At 37.1% G+C, this 14317-nt stretch overlaps 1 protein-coding gene across 5 annotated transcripts in view; it reads left to right on the forward strand.

The window, feature by feature from the left end:
- CFI (complement factor I) overlaps positions 1-14317 on the forward strand; it is a 52163-nt gene that overhangs the window by 4550 nt on the left and 33296 nt on the right. Inside the window, exon 1 of one of the 5 annotated variants that reach the window (XR_012059586.1) lies at positions 7561-7775. The exons of 1 other annotated variant lie outside the window; for it this stretch is intronic. Coding sequence is in view for 2 of the 4 variants with exons in the window: in XM_072938680.1 (XP_072794781.1) it covers positions 7719-7775 (57 nt within the window). In the remaining 2 variants the exon portion in view is untranslated. Of the gene's footprint in view, positions 1-7560; positions 7776-12127; positions 12198-14317 lie in introns of those variants that run through there. 3 more of the 5 variants (XM_072938680.1, XM_072938682.1, XM_072938685.1) reach the window with 3 other exon arrangements.

Consider the following 14317-nt stretch of genomic DNA (forward strand, 5'->3'; position numbering starts at 1 on the left):
TTTCTCTATCCTCTGTGTTTTCTATAAACTGATAGTTGACTGGTAGTGAGAACTGGGGAATTGATAATGTTGGGATTCAATTTTTTTTTTTTTCAAGAACATGTCTTACACCATCACATGGGGAGGCACATGACATCTGTTGTTTCTTCTTGGCAACGTTAAGATGATCAGTGGAATCGACATGTCACCCTGATCCATCTGTTAGAAATTTCCCTGCCAGCTTTAAACCTTATGGTTTTAGCAGCTATTGATCCTCACCTGGATTCATCCACTCTTGAGGGGTTGCAAAATGGTGGTATGCTAATTTTATCATTACTTCAGCAGTTATTAGCTGAAATAAAGAATTTTTCTTCATTATTTTTAAATATTTATTTTTATTTAAAATCCTTTGTTATTATTGTCCTTTTTAAGGCTTAAATTGTTTCATCTTTGGCTTGTGAGAACTCCTTCAAGTTCGGTCCTATGTCTTTTAATACCACTTACTAGCCTCTGATAGCTTCCTTACTTTCTGATACAAAGTGCCTCTACCTGACGTATCTTATACCTTTCATACTCCAGCCCTTTCTTTAAGGAGCCTTTATTTCTTTTAATAGGAGATGGTATGTAAAGAACACAATCTGGCACTAGGGGTGGTCATGACTTCTGTACCTTATCAGTGGAGACAGGCAGTACTTATTTTTAGAAAGAAAAAAAAATTATGGTTCACTGTCAACGTCCAATTCAAAGTTAAGACTAAAAGGTTTTTGTTTCTTTGAATTTAAACGTGTGCCTCTCCTACCCTGAAATTAGGACATTAACATAATTACTTATTTACTTGCACCTATGTGTTGCAACAAAGTGTGTTACAGCTCAGTGTTACAGCTCAGTTGTGACAGCAACCTGGATCCGGGCGAGAGACCAAGCAGCACTTGGAGAGTTGGAGAACTCAGGTTTATTACACCGGCAGGCCCAGAGGAGTTAACACTCCAAGCTCTGGACCCCATCTGTAGGTTTGCACAGGCTTTTATTGGCTACCAGTCTAGATTTTGCAACATTTTGTAACATCATATGCAAATAAGGTATAACAAAGGTGACTAATTAGGAACAAGCTTTGTAGAAATGGACCAATTACGAGTGAGGGAAATGGACCAGTCAGGAGTGAGGGAAATGGACCAATCAGGAGTTAGCTCAGGGAACCAACAGAATCTTAGGGATAAGTTCCGCTTTCCTAGAAGTAAGCCATTTCAGAGTTTAAAAAGTGAGATACTGCCTCAGGGCCAGGGAACCGAACTGTGCTTGCAGGAGGGTAGTGGCCCTGCCTGGGGGTCCTGCCATCTTTTTCATGGGGCTTCCCACCTCAATGTACATATGTATGTGTGTGTATAAAAATTTGTCAAATACATGTTAATGTTATTATTAAATAGACTGTTGAATCCCATTTAAGATTTTGTTCATATCAGTTTGCTCATGTTCCGTTTAGGGTTTTTGCACCTATAATCATAAATGAGATTGGTCTTTATTTTTCTTTTTATTGTGCAGTACATACTGATTGTGTTGATTCTGACTGCAGAGCCCTGTGTGGATGACTGTGTAGGAGAAGGTGGGGTGGGATGTGAAGCCTAGGGAGCTTGCTTATGGCTTGTTTTTTAAGTGCAGAGATTGCCTGAACCTTGTGAAGTTGTATGTGCCTAGAATGGTTCTCTGCCTCTCCTGCCCTAGTGTCCACTCCAGGGTCACTGGGTTAGTACATGCGCTGCAGGGAGCCTTCTGTAGGCTTTATCCTGGAGCACACGCTAAAGTAAGTTTCCCCAAGAATGGAATGCTGGCTGAATTGTTTTGGCCTTTATTTAATTGATCACCTAGTCTATCACTTCTATCATATTGCACTGTCTTTATTTTGTTGTCTCCCTTATTCTGGATATGTTTATTGTCACCTATATCAGTTTAACATTTCTTAAAACTCCTTTAAGTTTCGCAGTTAATCTCTTCCTCTCTATTGTCTGTATTCCAGTAAATCTTCACTGTTTGTATCCTGTTGGTAGAATCCCTCTTTATTTTTTGATGATGCAATGGAATTATTTTTACATTTATTTTCACTGAAATTCTGAGGGAAGAGATAGAAACTATATAGAATGTCAGGCATTGTGACCCATCCATTACACTTTCTTTTTGTTAAGTACTGACAAATAGGAAAGTCATTTCCTTATATTGATTTTGTATCCAATCACTTTAATAAACTTTGACATTAGGGCTAATGGTTTTTCAGTTATCCAAGTAGACGATCATTTCACCTGCAAATAATGGCAGTTTTGTCTCTTCTACTTCAATATTTATAAATGTTTCATGTTTATTGCTTCCAATAATAACAACAGTATTGAAATATGGCATCCTTGGTTTTATTCCAGAGTCCAATAGGTTTGGCTCTAGTGTTTCAGCGTCGTATGTGGTGTTTACTATTGGTTTCTACCCTTTATCAGGTTAATGATATTTGTTCTTTACTTAGACTGTTCATTTTTTAAAAATTAGGAATTGGCATTCAACTCATCAAATGCCTTTTCCATATACAGATTCTCTTATTTAATCTATTATTTTAAATAATTAAAGATTTTAATATACTGAATTACATTAATAGATATCCTAATGTTGAACACCCCTGTATTTCTGAAATGGTCCCCACTTAATCATGATATGTTATTCTTTTACTATATTGTAGTTTATGACATATGGTTTGCTAATATTTTATTTAGGGTTATTGCATGAATATTAATAATATATTAATTAATAATAATTATTATTAAGATTAGCTTATATATTTCTTTCAGAGGCTCACTCAGTTTTGGATAAGTGTATCAGATTATATTGCTAATAAGTTGGAGAGCTTTTTATCTTTTTCTGTATTCTGGAAAAGTTTAAATAACTGAGGAATGATCTTTCTTAAAACAGTAAAACTTAGTATCTTTGGAAGTTTAAAATCTAACTTTTCTGTTTCTTCTTAGCTATTAATTTATTTGAACTTTCTCTTTCTCTCTGATAATTCTGTTTTCCTTGAAATTTTCTTCTAGCTCTTCAGATTATTTGATAAATTGCACATGATACTATCATTTAAGGTTCTGAGTGACAACCCACGAAACCTACTGTAGCTAACTTTAGTAAAAGAAAATTAATTTGGAAATTATTAGATGTTCACAGTACAGAAGGAGGCTAAGCATATAGGCTTAAGAATTAATGGTACTTAACCAAGCCAAAAGGAATCAAAGGAAGCTTATCTTATAGCTGAAAATGTCTGACTGATAAATTGCTCCTGCTGCAATAAATAATTCACAACTGTTTCTTTTGACTGAAACACCAGAGAGGGAGACTCTTTGATCAGTCCCTGGGCTATAAAAGGGAATGGAAAGAGGCTAGATATGGATTTCTCAACTGCCACTTGGAAAGCAGATGGCTCTCCCACCAAAACAACTCACAGAAGAAAGATAATTCCACACAGAAAATTGAGAACCTATTATAAAGATCATGGATGTTGGCAGCCCCTAAGAATGTCCACTTCAATAGCTTTCCTTTAAAATTGTTTTACTCTCTCTTTTTAAAATTATTTCTCAAAATGACTCATTTTTAAATCAAATCTACTATTTGACTTTCTGATTTATTTACTATTGCTTATGTCTTTACTATTTTCTTTATATCATTTTTAATTTTTTAATTGTTTTTAATAGTATCCTGAGTTACATGTATGTTCATTTTTTTCAGTGCTTTTTTGTTATAAAAATTTTAATATAATTTGGATATATAAATTCTTTTCTTTTTGTTTTTTTCTATTTTTTCTAAGCTTAGAAATTCTAACACCTACCTAAAGTTTAATATTTGTTTCAATTAAATTCCTTTTAGAGATAAGAACCTTGATTCTAGTTTTAGCAGTACTATAAAGTATATCAATAATAATTTGATCAGAAAAACCAAAACCACTGTAAGTATTTTAAGTAGAAAAGAATATCAGAAACAGTTTCCATTCACATGGGATGAACAACAGTATAACATTTATAGTTTTTTCACAGCTCTTTTCTCCCAACCTGTGTCATAATAAAGTCTGAAGAGATCTGGCTATCATCTGGACTTCCTGTAAAACTACACTGTTTTATTACACTGATAGCATTACCTCAATCAGAGCAGATAAGCAAGTGGCAGCTAGTATGCTGAATAAGACACAGAGAGCAGGAGAGAAATCCTAGCACATAGTAAAATTTTAGGAAACCAGTTCTCAAACCTTCCAGAACACCTTCTCTGAAGTAAAAACCAAATTATTTTGTATTGTATTTCATTTCACAAAGAAGGAAGCATGAAACTTAGTGAGCCTTTTGGGGATATTCCCTTGAGGGAATAGTTGATTTGGGGGCAAATATTTCATACAGAAGAATACTGCTTTGGCTACCAGAGCAGGAAAGAGTTCTGCAGTAATCCAGCAAACCCTACGGTATTAGGGGTATTGGTGGTGGGAAATAACATTGCAGAGTATTTGAGGAAGACCCAGTGGGAGAACTACAATTCAGGACACTGGGTTTCTGGAAAAGGCCATGCCATCTGCAGCAGAGAATTATTTTCTTTTTGAGAAACAACTTATGCACTCCTGGACCCTGGTAAATGTAGACTAACTGAACACGATACTGTGTTACCATGTGGCAGAAATGCCCATTTATGAGCTGGGTCCTATTAGCACAAGTTTGAGTAAGGTCTAGAAAAAAACGTAAGATCAAAGTGTTACATCTGAAACCAAATACAAACAGGACCAAATGACACAAGCAAAGTACATGATCAGGTAGCCCAAATTCCCCCTTTCCCCCAAATCCAAACTGTTGCACCTCTGTCCCTCCATTAGCTCACACCTATGGCTCTATGGGAAATCTGGTATGACCAGCTGAAGGAGGAGGGAAAAGTTTGTGTTTGGTTTACAGTTGGGTTGGCTCAGTGTGTAGTTGCAACCCCAAAATAGCAGCTGCATTACAACCACACTTAGTAATGGTTTTTGAAAGATAGTGGTGAAGGGAAGTCCTCCCAATGGACGTAGCTTCAGGTAGTACACCTGGCCATCCGCTTTTTTGTGTGAAAAAATAAGTGGCCCACTATATATGGAATCACAGCAATAGTGATTGATCATCTTTTTTCCTAGAATGAAAAATATTCAAACATTAGGATCAGGAAGGTCTGGTGTAGGGATATGTGGATGTACATATAGAAGGGGGTGAAGTGTAAAACTCTTTGTATCCCCTGTTAACACCCACCAGCGAATAGCCACCAGAGAAAAGTCACTAAGTAACCAACAGAATGACTCAGCCAGTTAATATCAGCCAACCTCAGTCATCAGCAACCCCAGTACTAGCATGATGGCCACCAGCATAAAGTGGCCGTGGTAGCAGGGATGGAAGCTACCCAGGAAGCCAACAACACAGACCCCAAAGGTTTATTTAGCTACTAACATCAACAAATGTCCAGTCTAACAGCAACAGAGACCAATGCAGAGCCCCCAAGATGGTACAACTCATCAAGGATACCAACTAGCCACTTGGTAAATTATCACAGTCAGTTTCTTCAATCTTAAAAGACCCAGTGGTACATTCTCACAGGAATAGACATATATTACAGGTGAGGGTGTCCCTTTCCAGCCTGCAGGGCCTCAGGATCATAAGCCAAAGGATTACAGAGTATTTAATCCTCCAACAAAGGATTCCATATAACATCTTGACAGACAAGGGGACCCACTTTATAGCAGAGGAGATGTGAGAGTGGGCCTCTGACCATGCAGTCCACTGGTTGTATCACATACTGCACCGCTCAGAAGCTGGCAGCCTCATGAAGCATTGGAGCAACTTGCTGATTACTGAGCTGGGGTGTACTTAAGGCAATACTCTGTGAAGACAGTGCTATCCTCCAGGAAGCAGTATATGCACTGACTCAAAGGACCTTCATAAAGCACTGTATCCCCAATGGAGAGAAGACACAGGTCTGGGAGCAAAGGAACAGAAGCAGGAATGACCACACTTACCATCACTTCCAATGACCAACTGGAGGCCTTGTGCTCCCTGTCCCCACAACTGCATACTTTGCAAGGCTAGAGGTCTGTTCTCCAAAGGAAGCTCCCTTTTGTCCTGGGACACAGCAGGAATCCCACTGAATTGTAAGCTCAGCCTTCTGCCTTGTGCGTTGTCGTGCTGAGCTGCTTGTGTCTAGGGACCAGTAGGGAAGAAGAGGAGTGCCCCCTACCTTGATAGGAATAGCTGACTCGGATAATTCAGAGGAAGTAGGGCTGCTGTTAAACAATGAGGGCAGGGAGGAATGTGTGTGGAGCCATGTGAGCTAGTCAGGTGCCTCTTGTGATGGAAAAGGGATAGAAATAGCAACTGTGGTAACCTGGGGCTCAGATCACTCCTGGAAGAGTCATGCCACCAGGTCAGCCACCAAGGCCAGCAGAGGTGGAAGCTCAGGGTGAAGGGAATCTAGAACGGACAGGAAGGAGGCAGAGGATGAGTATCAACTGCAGCCCCAAGCTCCATCGCAAGGGCGAGGCCACAGTCCCCCACCCACCCACCGCCTGCAACCTCTCTCTCCTAAATTACCTCTCAGGAAGAGAGGCCTACTGCGGTTGTGAAGGAGCCACCTTGAAGCCTATATGGAAAGTCGGTCTAAAAGTACTGAAAGACATGGAGATGAATTTCCCAGAGCCCCCTCCAAGGAAGTTCTGGCAGCCTGGCTGTGACGAATATGGTCAGCAGACACTTCCTTCTGTCAGATCCTTCGGGGTCTGCCTCAGCTACAGAGACTTACCTCACCTAAGGGCATGCCTTTCCTGGGCCACCCTCACCAGGTATCTGAGCAAGGCGGGCAGGATCCAGCCATTTCTGCCTCCCCAGGGATACTGTGACAGGCCACACTCACTGCAGAGCACCCCACGAGCTGGCCAAGGCTTCGGACCTGCACTGCAGTCTGATTTCTCTTTCTGCTCACTCCTGCTGCTTCTCCCCTCCTTTCCCAGGAGTTGATTCCTGATAAAACTATCTCCCACCCCAAACTCTGTCTTACATGTGCTTCAGGAGAATCCAAACTGACACTGTTTCTGGGTTTTTTGGGGGTTTGGGGTTTTTTTTCTTTTTTTTTTTTAAATTGAAGTACAATCAGTTACAATGTGGTCAATTTCTGCTGTACAGCACAATGTCCCAGTCATGCATATATATACATATATTCATTTTCATATTCTTAGTGTTTCTGTTTAAAGAAAATAATTTGATCACAGCAAAATCTATGAATGATAAAGCAACCGATTTGTTGAGGATTGTTAATGGATTTAGCTCAATCTTCAATATGATAGACTTTTCTTACCATCTTCTAGTCTTCATCATTAAAGAAAAATGTAATTCTTTTTTACCAAAACATAAGAAACTTCCAGTGGGCTCTGTCTTCTCCAGAAAACAAATGAGGCATTGTTCAGTACAATGTGGGGCATCAGCTTCCTCTTCAGGAAACGCAGTCTCTGTTGCTTGCCTCCCTCAGCTATTTACTGAGGCCATTTTTGGTTTCAGTTACGGTAAAACTCTGGATGTCAGCCAAATTCTCCACGAGTTCAAAAGTACAAAGCTCTTGAGGAGGCTTGCTCTTTATAAATATTTTTTCAGAGGTTAAAAATTAAATTTCAAAAGAATATCTGGATTGCAGAAGAGTTCACAGTAGAGACACAGACCCTGACTGTCTCCAACATGAAGCTGGCTCATATTACTCTGTTACTTGTGTGCTTCTCCTTAAGTTTTGGCAAGGTAAGTAATTCAATACTTGTGCAAACTATTTTAAGGTATTTTAAATAAATCAAAATACAGAAAAAAATCTTAAGGATATCATTTTGACTTAAAGATTACATAGTTCAGTTGCTGACAATGACAGTATCTAGTGTAACAAAGATTTTATGTTAATATCTTGATGAAAGATCTTTAAGGAACTGCTTTTTTCACATGCTCTTATTTGTGCATAGCAATCGAGCTGAATGAGAATTTTATTAATATAGATCCATAATTTACAGTAAATGTTAAATCAATAAACATTTATCAGGCTCTGTCAATGTGCAAGGTACAGTGCTGGGCAAATAGCAAGACCGATCCCTTCCCTCAGTAGCTTTTTGGTACAGTTGTAGAAGGATGATAGAAATATGCCAGTGAGGAACTACTAAGCAAGATTTAAATAACATTTGAAACACAAGAGAAAGAACTGTTACCAGACAGTATATATTTAATTACCCCAGAAATGGTACAAATATCATCTGCCAAGAGACTTTAATGAGAGGAAAAATCCCTTCCTGCTAGGAGGTCAGGAGAGTTTATGGACTGGGTGAGATCTGAGCTAGACCTACGGTTCTGGATTAAATTTGATCAGTGGAGAGAGAGAGGAAGTGATTTTCAGCCTGGAAAAGCAGCAAGTGCTATGGTAGAAAGATCCCAAAGCACTAGGCTCCTCCAGATGAATGAATCCATTTGATCAGAGTGGAGACTGTAGGCAACTCAAGGAGTTAAAACCTTGACAGACTGACAGATCATAGCCAGTCTGGAAGGTGGTCTGTGAAGTTTAGCAATGTTTAAGACATTTTAGATACTTATTGATTGCCTACTTTTGTGGTCATAACATTTTGAAACAATTCCAAAATTGTTTTGTTTTAGGGCCCGTTTATGGCAACAAATATTTAAAGAAAACTAAGAAATCAGAATTACATACTTTGTTTCTTATAACTTATAAAATATATATGCAATGTTGATAGTGTAGAACAAATAGAAATAAAGTAAGTGCTCATTGATAGAAAACTGAATTATTTTATGTCCATAAATGAAATATCATGTAGCTATTAAAATGGTACTTTTATATTTATTGAAATAAAGAAGCCCTCACTAAAACCTTATTTTTGTTAAAGAGAAAAATACACACACACATACACACTCACACATACGACTCCTTACGTAAATGGCAGTTTAAAAGTTCTTAAAGAGTATATATCAAATAGATAATAGTTGGTATCTCTGAGTGATGGGATTACTGGTTATTTTTATTTTGTTTTATGTATTAATGAATTTTCAGATTTCAGAAATTTTGCTTTATTCATTCTTCATTTTTCTTCTTTAAATACCAAATAAATGTGTGTTACATTATAATAAGAAACATTTGGTTTTTCAGAAAAAAAGGTATTTCAGTCACATTTTGGATCCCTGGAAAAAATAAAAAACAAAACTGAAAATAATAGTTTCTACTTACACTAAGGAAAAGAGCTTTCTTTTACTGACCAATCATCTAACAATAAGTTGTCTTCATTCCTTCAAGAAAGAGCATTTTGAGAAGAGTTAATATCATATTTGTGAAAATTTCAGAACTTCCTAAAATATTAGTTTATAAAAGATAATGGAGTGGTTTTTTTTTATCCCACCTGCTGAGAAGTAATCATTTTTAAATGGAGGTACCATAGAGAAAACATAAATGTGTTCAAAGAAGTTTTATAATGTATCTACATTTTCAATATGAAATAAAACATGTACAGCTGGGAGAAATTTTTGTTCTTTTGAAATAAGGGAGCAGATTTTCTTGTAGAGAATAAAAAGCCCAGCTCCTTTTTTATATCAAAACATTCTGATGGACTAATTTGGAGATGGATTATGTCAATGATGGGGTGGGCAGCGGGGGATAGACCTTAACGTTGTTCTCAATAGTGAAATGAGAATTTTGGTTTTACTGAACCTGCCTGGAGAAAGAGGTAAGGAGACTCAGGAAAGGATGGGAGAGAAATTCAGACCACACAGGGGCTGGCTGCTGTATCAATAACCAAGGGACATTAAGGAACAGGAAAGCCAAGTATTTCAGTCAATGTGGTTACCTACTGTGATAGTACTGTGCTGTGACATAATCACTGAAACCTTAAATTTTTATTTTACCCTGAAAGCATATTACAAACCTCGGTTTATATGGGTAGTATTTTGGAGAGAAAGAACGGGGGTGATGTTCAGTGCAGTGATCAGTTGCTGGAAAGAGAAGATGCACAGGAGGCAATACGCAATGCAGGCACAGCAAACACGGCAAACACAGCAAACACGGCAGAGCAGGCGAATCCAAATACTCGTCCGTCCCACAAAAAAAAAAAAAAGAAAAATCAAGCAAACTGTCAGAATGACTTTGTCACAACTCCAGTTATCTGTCAAAGGCCTACAGCACCCAAGTGGATGCTAAATGAAGGAAAAGACAACTTAAACCTGGTAGGAAACTGGCATTTCTACTTGCCCTTGTCCCACCCTGTTCCCAAATTAGTGGCAGTCTTGAAGATGGCAGTCCACGTCCTAGTGTGGAGTCCCTAGCTCAAGAAAGAGCAGAGCAGACTTCATAAAACAACGATTGTGTTTGTTCTAACTGCCTGGGGACTACTTCAAAGACTGGCGCAATGTACTTATCTTTGTTTCATCTAACTGGGAACTCACTCAGAGTGGAAAGCCAGCAGGTGTTCCTCAAAAACACTGTAAGGCAAGCAAACAAACAACCCACAGCCACCTGGGACAAAAGATTACAGTTGAGACATGAAACGGAGTGCCAAAGCTTCGGAGGAAAAGTTAGGGAGAGAGTTTCTATGGGAAATAAGGACATTCAAAACCCCTGTATATACTGGGGAATTTAGAAAGTAACGAACTTGCCCAGGGAGGATACTCAGAAAAGACTTAAGGAGACACTAGGCCTACACCTCCAGGCTTAGTACAAGCATGAAGTAAAGGCTAAGAAGGCAGAATTGTAAATGGCCAAGTTAAACACTGAAGGAGTACCCCAGAACAGAGCCATTTGCAAAGCTGGGAAAGGTTTTTCTGTTGTTCTCAATTTGAGGGGTTTCTTTATTCTTTTCTTTTTTCTTTTCTTTTCTCTTCTTTCTTTCTTTTTCTTCCCTCCTTCCTTCCCTCCCTCCCTCCTTTCTTTCTTTCTTTTTTTGGTTCATTCTTTCTTTTTCACCTCTCTTTCCCTTCCCCTTTCTCTTTCTCTCACTCTCTCTCTCTGGTTCTTTATGTTTAAGGAAATCTTTGTCTAAACACTAGCTGAATACAAGGTAAAGAAGCAAGACTTCAGAGTCCACACATGACAAAAAAACCCAAATTTTACAAAAAACAGTTTAGAAAAGTTAATAAACAGCTACAGTCTATAGAAAGTATGAAAAGCAAACTGAGGAGAAGGAAGAATTTGATTTCAAGAGTTACTACGTTACAATATTCAAAATGTCCAGTCTTCAACAAAAAGGTATGAAGCATGCAATGAAACAAGAAAATGTGGCCCATTCGCAGGAGAAATTAACAGAATTGATCCCTGAGGAAGAACAGACTTCAAACTTAACCGAAGACTTTAAGTCAACCATCTTAAATATGTTCAAAGAACTAAATGAAACCAGGAGGATGATGTACGAAAACATAGTATCATTAAAGATATGGAAATTACAAAAGGAATTAGACTGAAAAGTATAACAAAGACCTCACTAGAGGGTTTTAACAGCAGATTTGAGTGGGCAGAAGAGTAAGTGAACTTGAAGATTGGTCAATTAAATTATCCAATCCGAGGAACAGGAAGAGAATAAACATTTACAGAGCCTAAGAGACCTATATGACACCATCAAGCATACCAATATACAGAAAATGGAAATCTCAGGAGAAGAGAGAGAGGATCAGAGAGAATGTTTAAAGGAATAATAGCCAAACACTTCATTAATTTAATAAAAGATAATAAATCTACAGACTAAGGAAGCTTACTGGTCCCCAAGAAGATAATGCAAAGAAATCCACACCAAGGCACATTACAATGAAACTGTTAAAAGCCGAGGAACAAAACAGAAAATCTTGAAAGCAGCAAGAGAAAACCAACTTATCATGGATAAGAGATCCTCGATAAAATTATCAGCATCTTTCTCATTTATAACTGTGGAGGTCAGAAGAGAATGGAATGACATTTTTTAAGTGCTGAAAGAAAAGAACTGTCAGCCAAGAATTTTATATCCAGCAAAGCTACCTTTTAAAAATGAGAGAAATTAAGACATTCTCAGATAAATAAAAGCATATAGAGTTAGTTGCTGGTATATCTGGTATATAAGAAATATACTACAAGAAAGGGAGTTCTTTCCAGACTGAACAAAAGGACGCTGGACAGTAACTTGAAGCCATATGAAGAAATAAAGAACTCCAGTAAAGGTAACTACATAGATAAATACAAAAGCCAATGTTATTTTATTATTTAGTTTGTAACTCCTCTTTTCATTTCCTACATGATTTAAAAGATAAATATATAAAAATAATTATAAATTAATAGGCACACAATGTATAGAGATGTATTGTGTGACAATAACAACATAAAAGGCAATGGAACTGTACAGGAGCAGAGTTTTTATGTGCTCTTGAAGCTAGGTTGGTATCAATTCAAACTAGATTGCTATAAATTTAAGATGTTAAGTATAATCCACATTGTATCCACAAAGAAAATATTTTTTAAATATTCAAAAAACAAAGCTGGATATTTTTTGTATTCCTATGAATACTCTTGAGCTTTGTTCTGAGATGTAGTTAAGTTACTTGAAAACAGGTTTATCCTTTCAGGTCTTACTTTTAAGCATTCTTAGGTAGGACCAGAACAGTGCTAGGTCTAAGACTAATTATTCCACACTTCTGAGGCAAGATTCTTCTTTGTACTCCACCCAGTGCCCCATGAATCATGAAATTTTCCAGTCTGAATGTCCATCAAGAAATGGGCAAAATACAGAAAACACTGAACAGTGACAGCAAGCACTATTCATGGCCCCATTTGATCTTGGGCTTTGTTACCTTAAATTCTTTTGAATTGTTCTTTCCCCATCCTCTGGTAGTTTCATCACACTAAGGTGCTGATAAATACTCAGATGAACACTTAATAAGGGATCTTCTGCAGAGCTCCAAAGTTCTCTCTCTATGCCACTCACTTGTTTCCATCACTTTATTCTGTGAACTATAGCTGCCTTGGTCTTCCAGGACTGTCAGCTCTGTCTCCTCAATTCAGGGAATCCGTTGAGCTCAGCTCAAGTTCCCCGTCTCTGCACCACAGTCTGGAAACTCTCCAAAGGAAATCAAATGGAACAATTGGAGGGCTCACTACCTCATTTGTTTCTCTAGTATCAGGGATCACTACCCTTCATTGCCTGAATAGAAAATCATTGTTTTCTATATTTTGTCCATTTCTTGATTGTTTTAGGCTGAATGGTAGATCTGGTTCCTATTACTCTATCTTGACTGGAAATAAGAATTCCCATTTAATTTTAATTAATTTAATTTAAATAGCCACATTTGGTTCTTGGCTATTTATAACACAGTTAACCATTGCTAAGGTTGCTGAGGTTGAGTTTTTAAAATACAAATGTAAACTTCAAGTGGGTACTTTTTTTTTTTACTTTTCCTTTATAGACTTTGTCTTAAAAATGGAAGTTAATTCAGCCAGCTCTCAGTCTCACCCTGACAGTCTGCCTAGTAGTCCCATGCACTATGCATTAAAATTGTTCAAGTTCACTTCAAGTACAGTTCCTGTCTTCAAATTCTGTGTTCTTACATTTTCCCAAATGTAAATAGATTCAAAATAAACAATCTTGTCACAGTGATTATAAGGATGAGGAAACAAGAACAGTTGGGTTTTCAGTTTTGTCATTCTAATGGCCATTTGGAATTTTTGTTTTTAAAATGTAAAGTAGTGAAACAGTGCAGACTGAAAGGTGTAATATCTTTGTTTGCTAAGTACAAATAGTAGCTCATACAGGAAACATTTTACCAAATTTGAATAGTATCTTTAAAATGAAATTTATCTTTTTCTTAAGCTGTAATATTATTATTCATTACTAAAACAGACCTCTATACAGATTTAATTTTTTCCTTTTTCATTAAATACAGTAATATAATTTAAAATATTTATCTAGTACTTTTTCCCTTATTTATATTGTAGTATGAATTTTAGTTTTTTATTCTTATAAGCATGATTTTGTATATATTTCTATATGAAATGTCAATATAAGAAAATATTTGCTGTTTATAGTTTTCTCCATAATTTAGTAATTTATTTCATAATTTTTACTGAAAATAATTTTATTGTGTTGGGAATTGTTTAAAAAGTATCTGCTCTGTGTGAAAAATATACAAGGCTTGCCATTTGTCAATAGGCAATTTTTGCAGCTCATATTCCAGACAAAGTGCTGGTTTCCTTAATATGTAGAGTTCCTACCCAAAACAAGAAAAAAATCCAGTCTACAGCAAAAGATATGGTTAGTATGAGGAGAAAGAAATACAAATCTCTCAAT

Source organism: Vicugna pacos, chromosome 2 (assembly GCF_048564905.1).
Source record: "Vicugna pacos chromosome 2, VicPac4, whole genome shotgun sequence".
NCBI lineage: Eukaryota > Metazoa > Chordata > Mammalia > Artiodactyla > Camelidae > Vicugna > Vicugna pacos.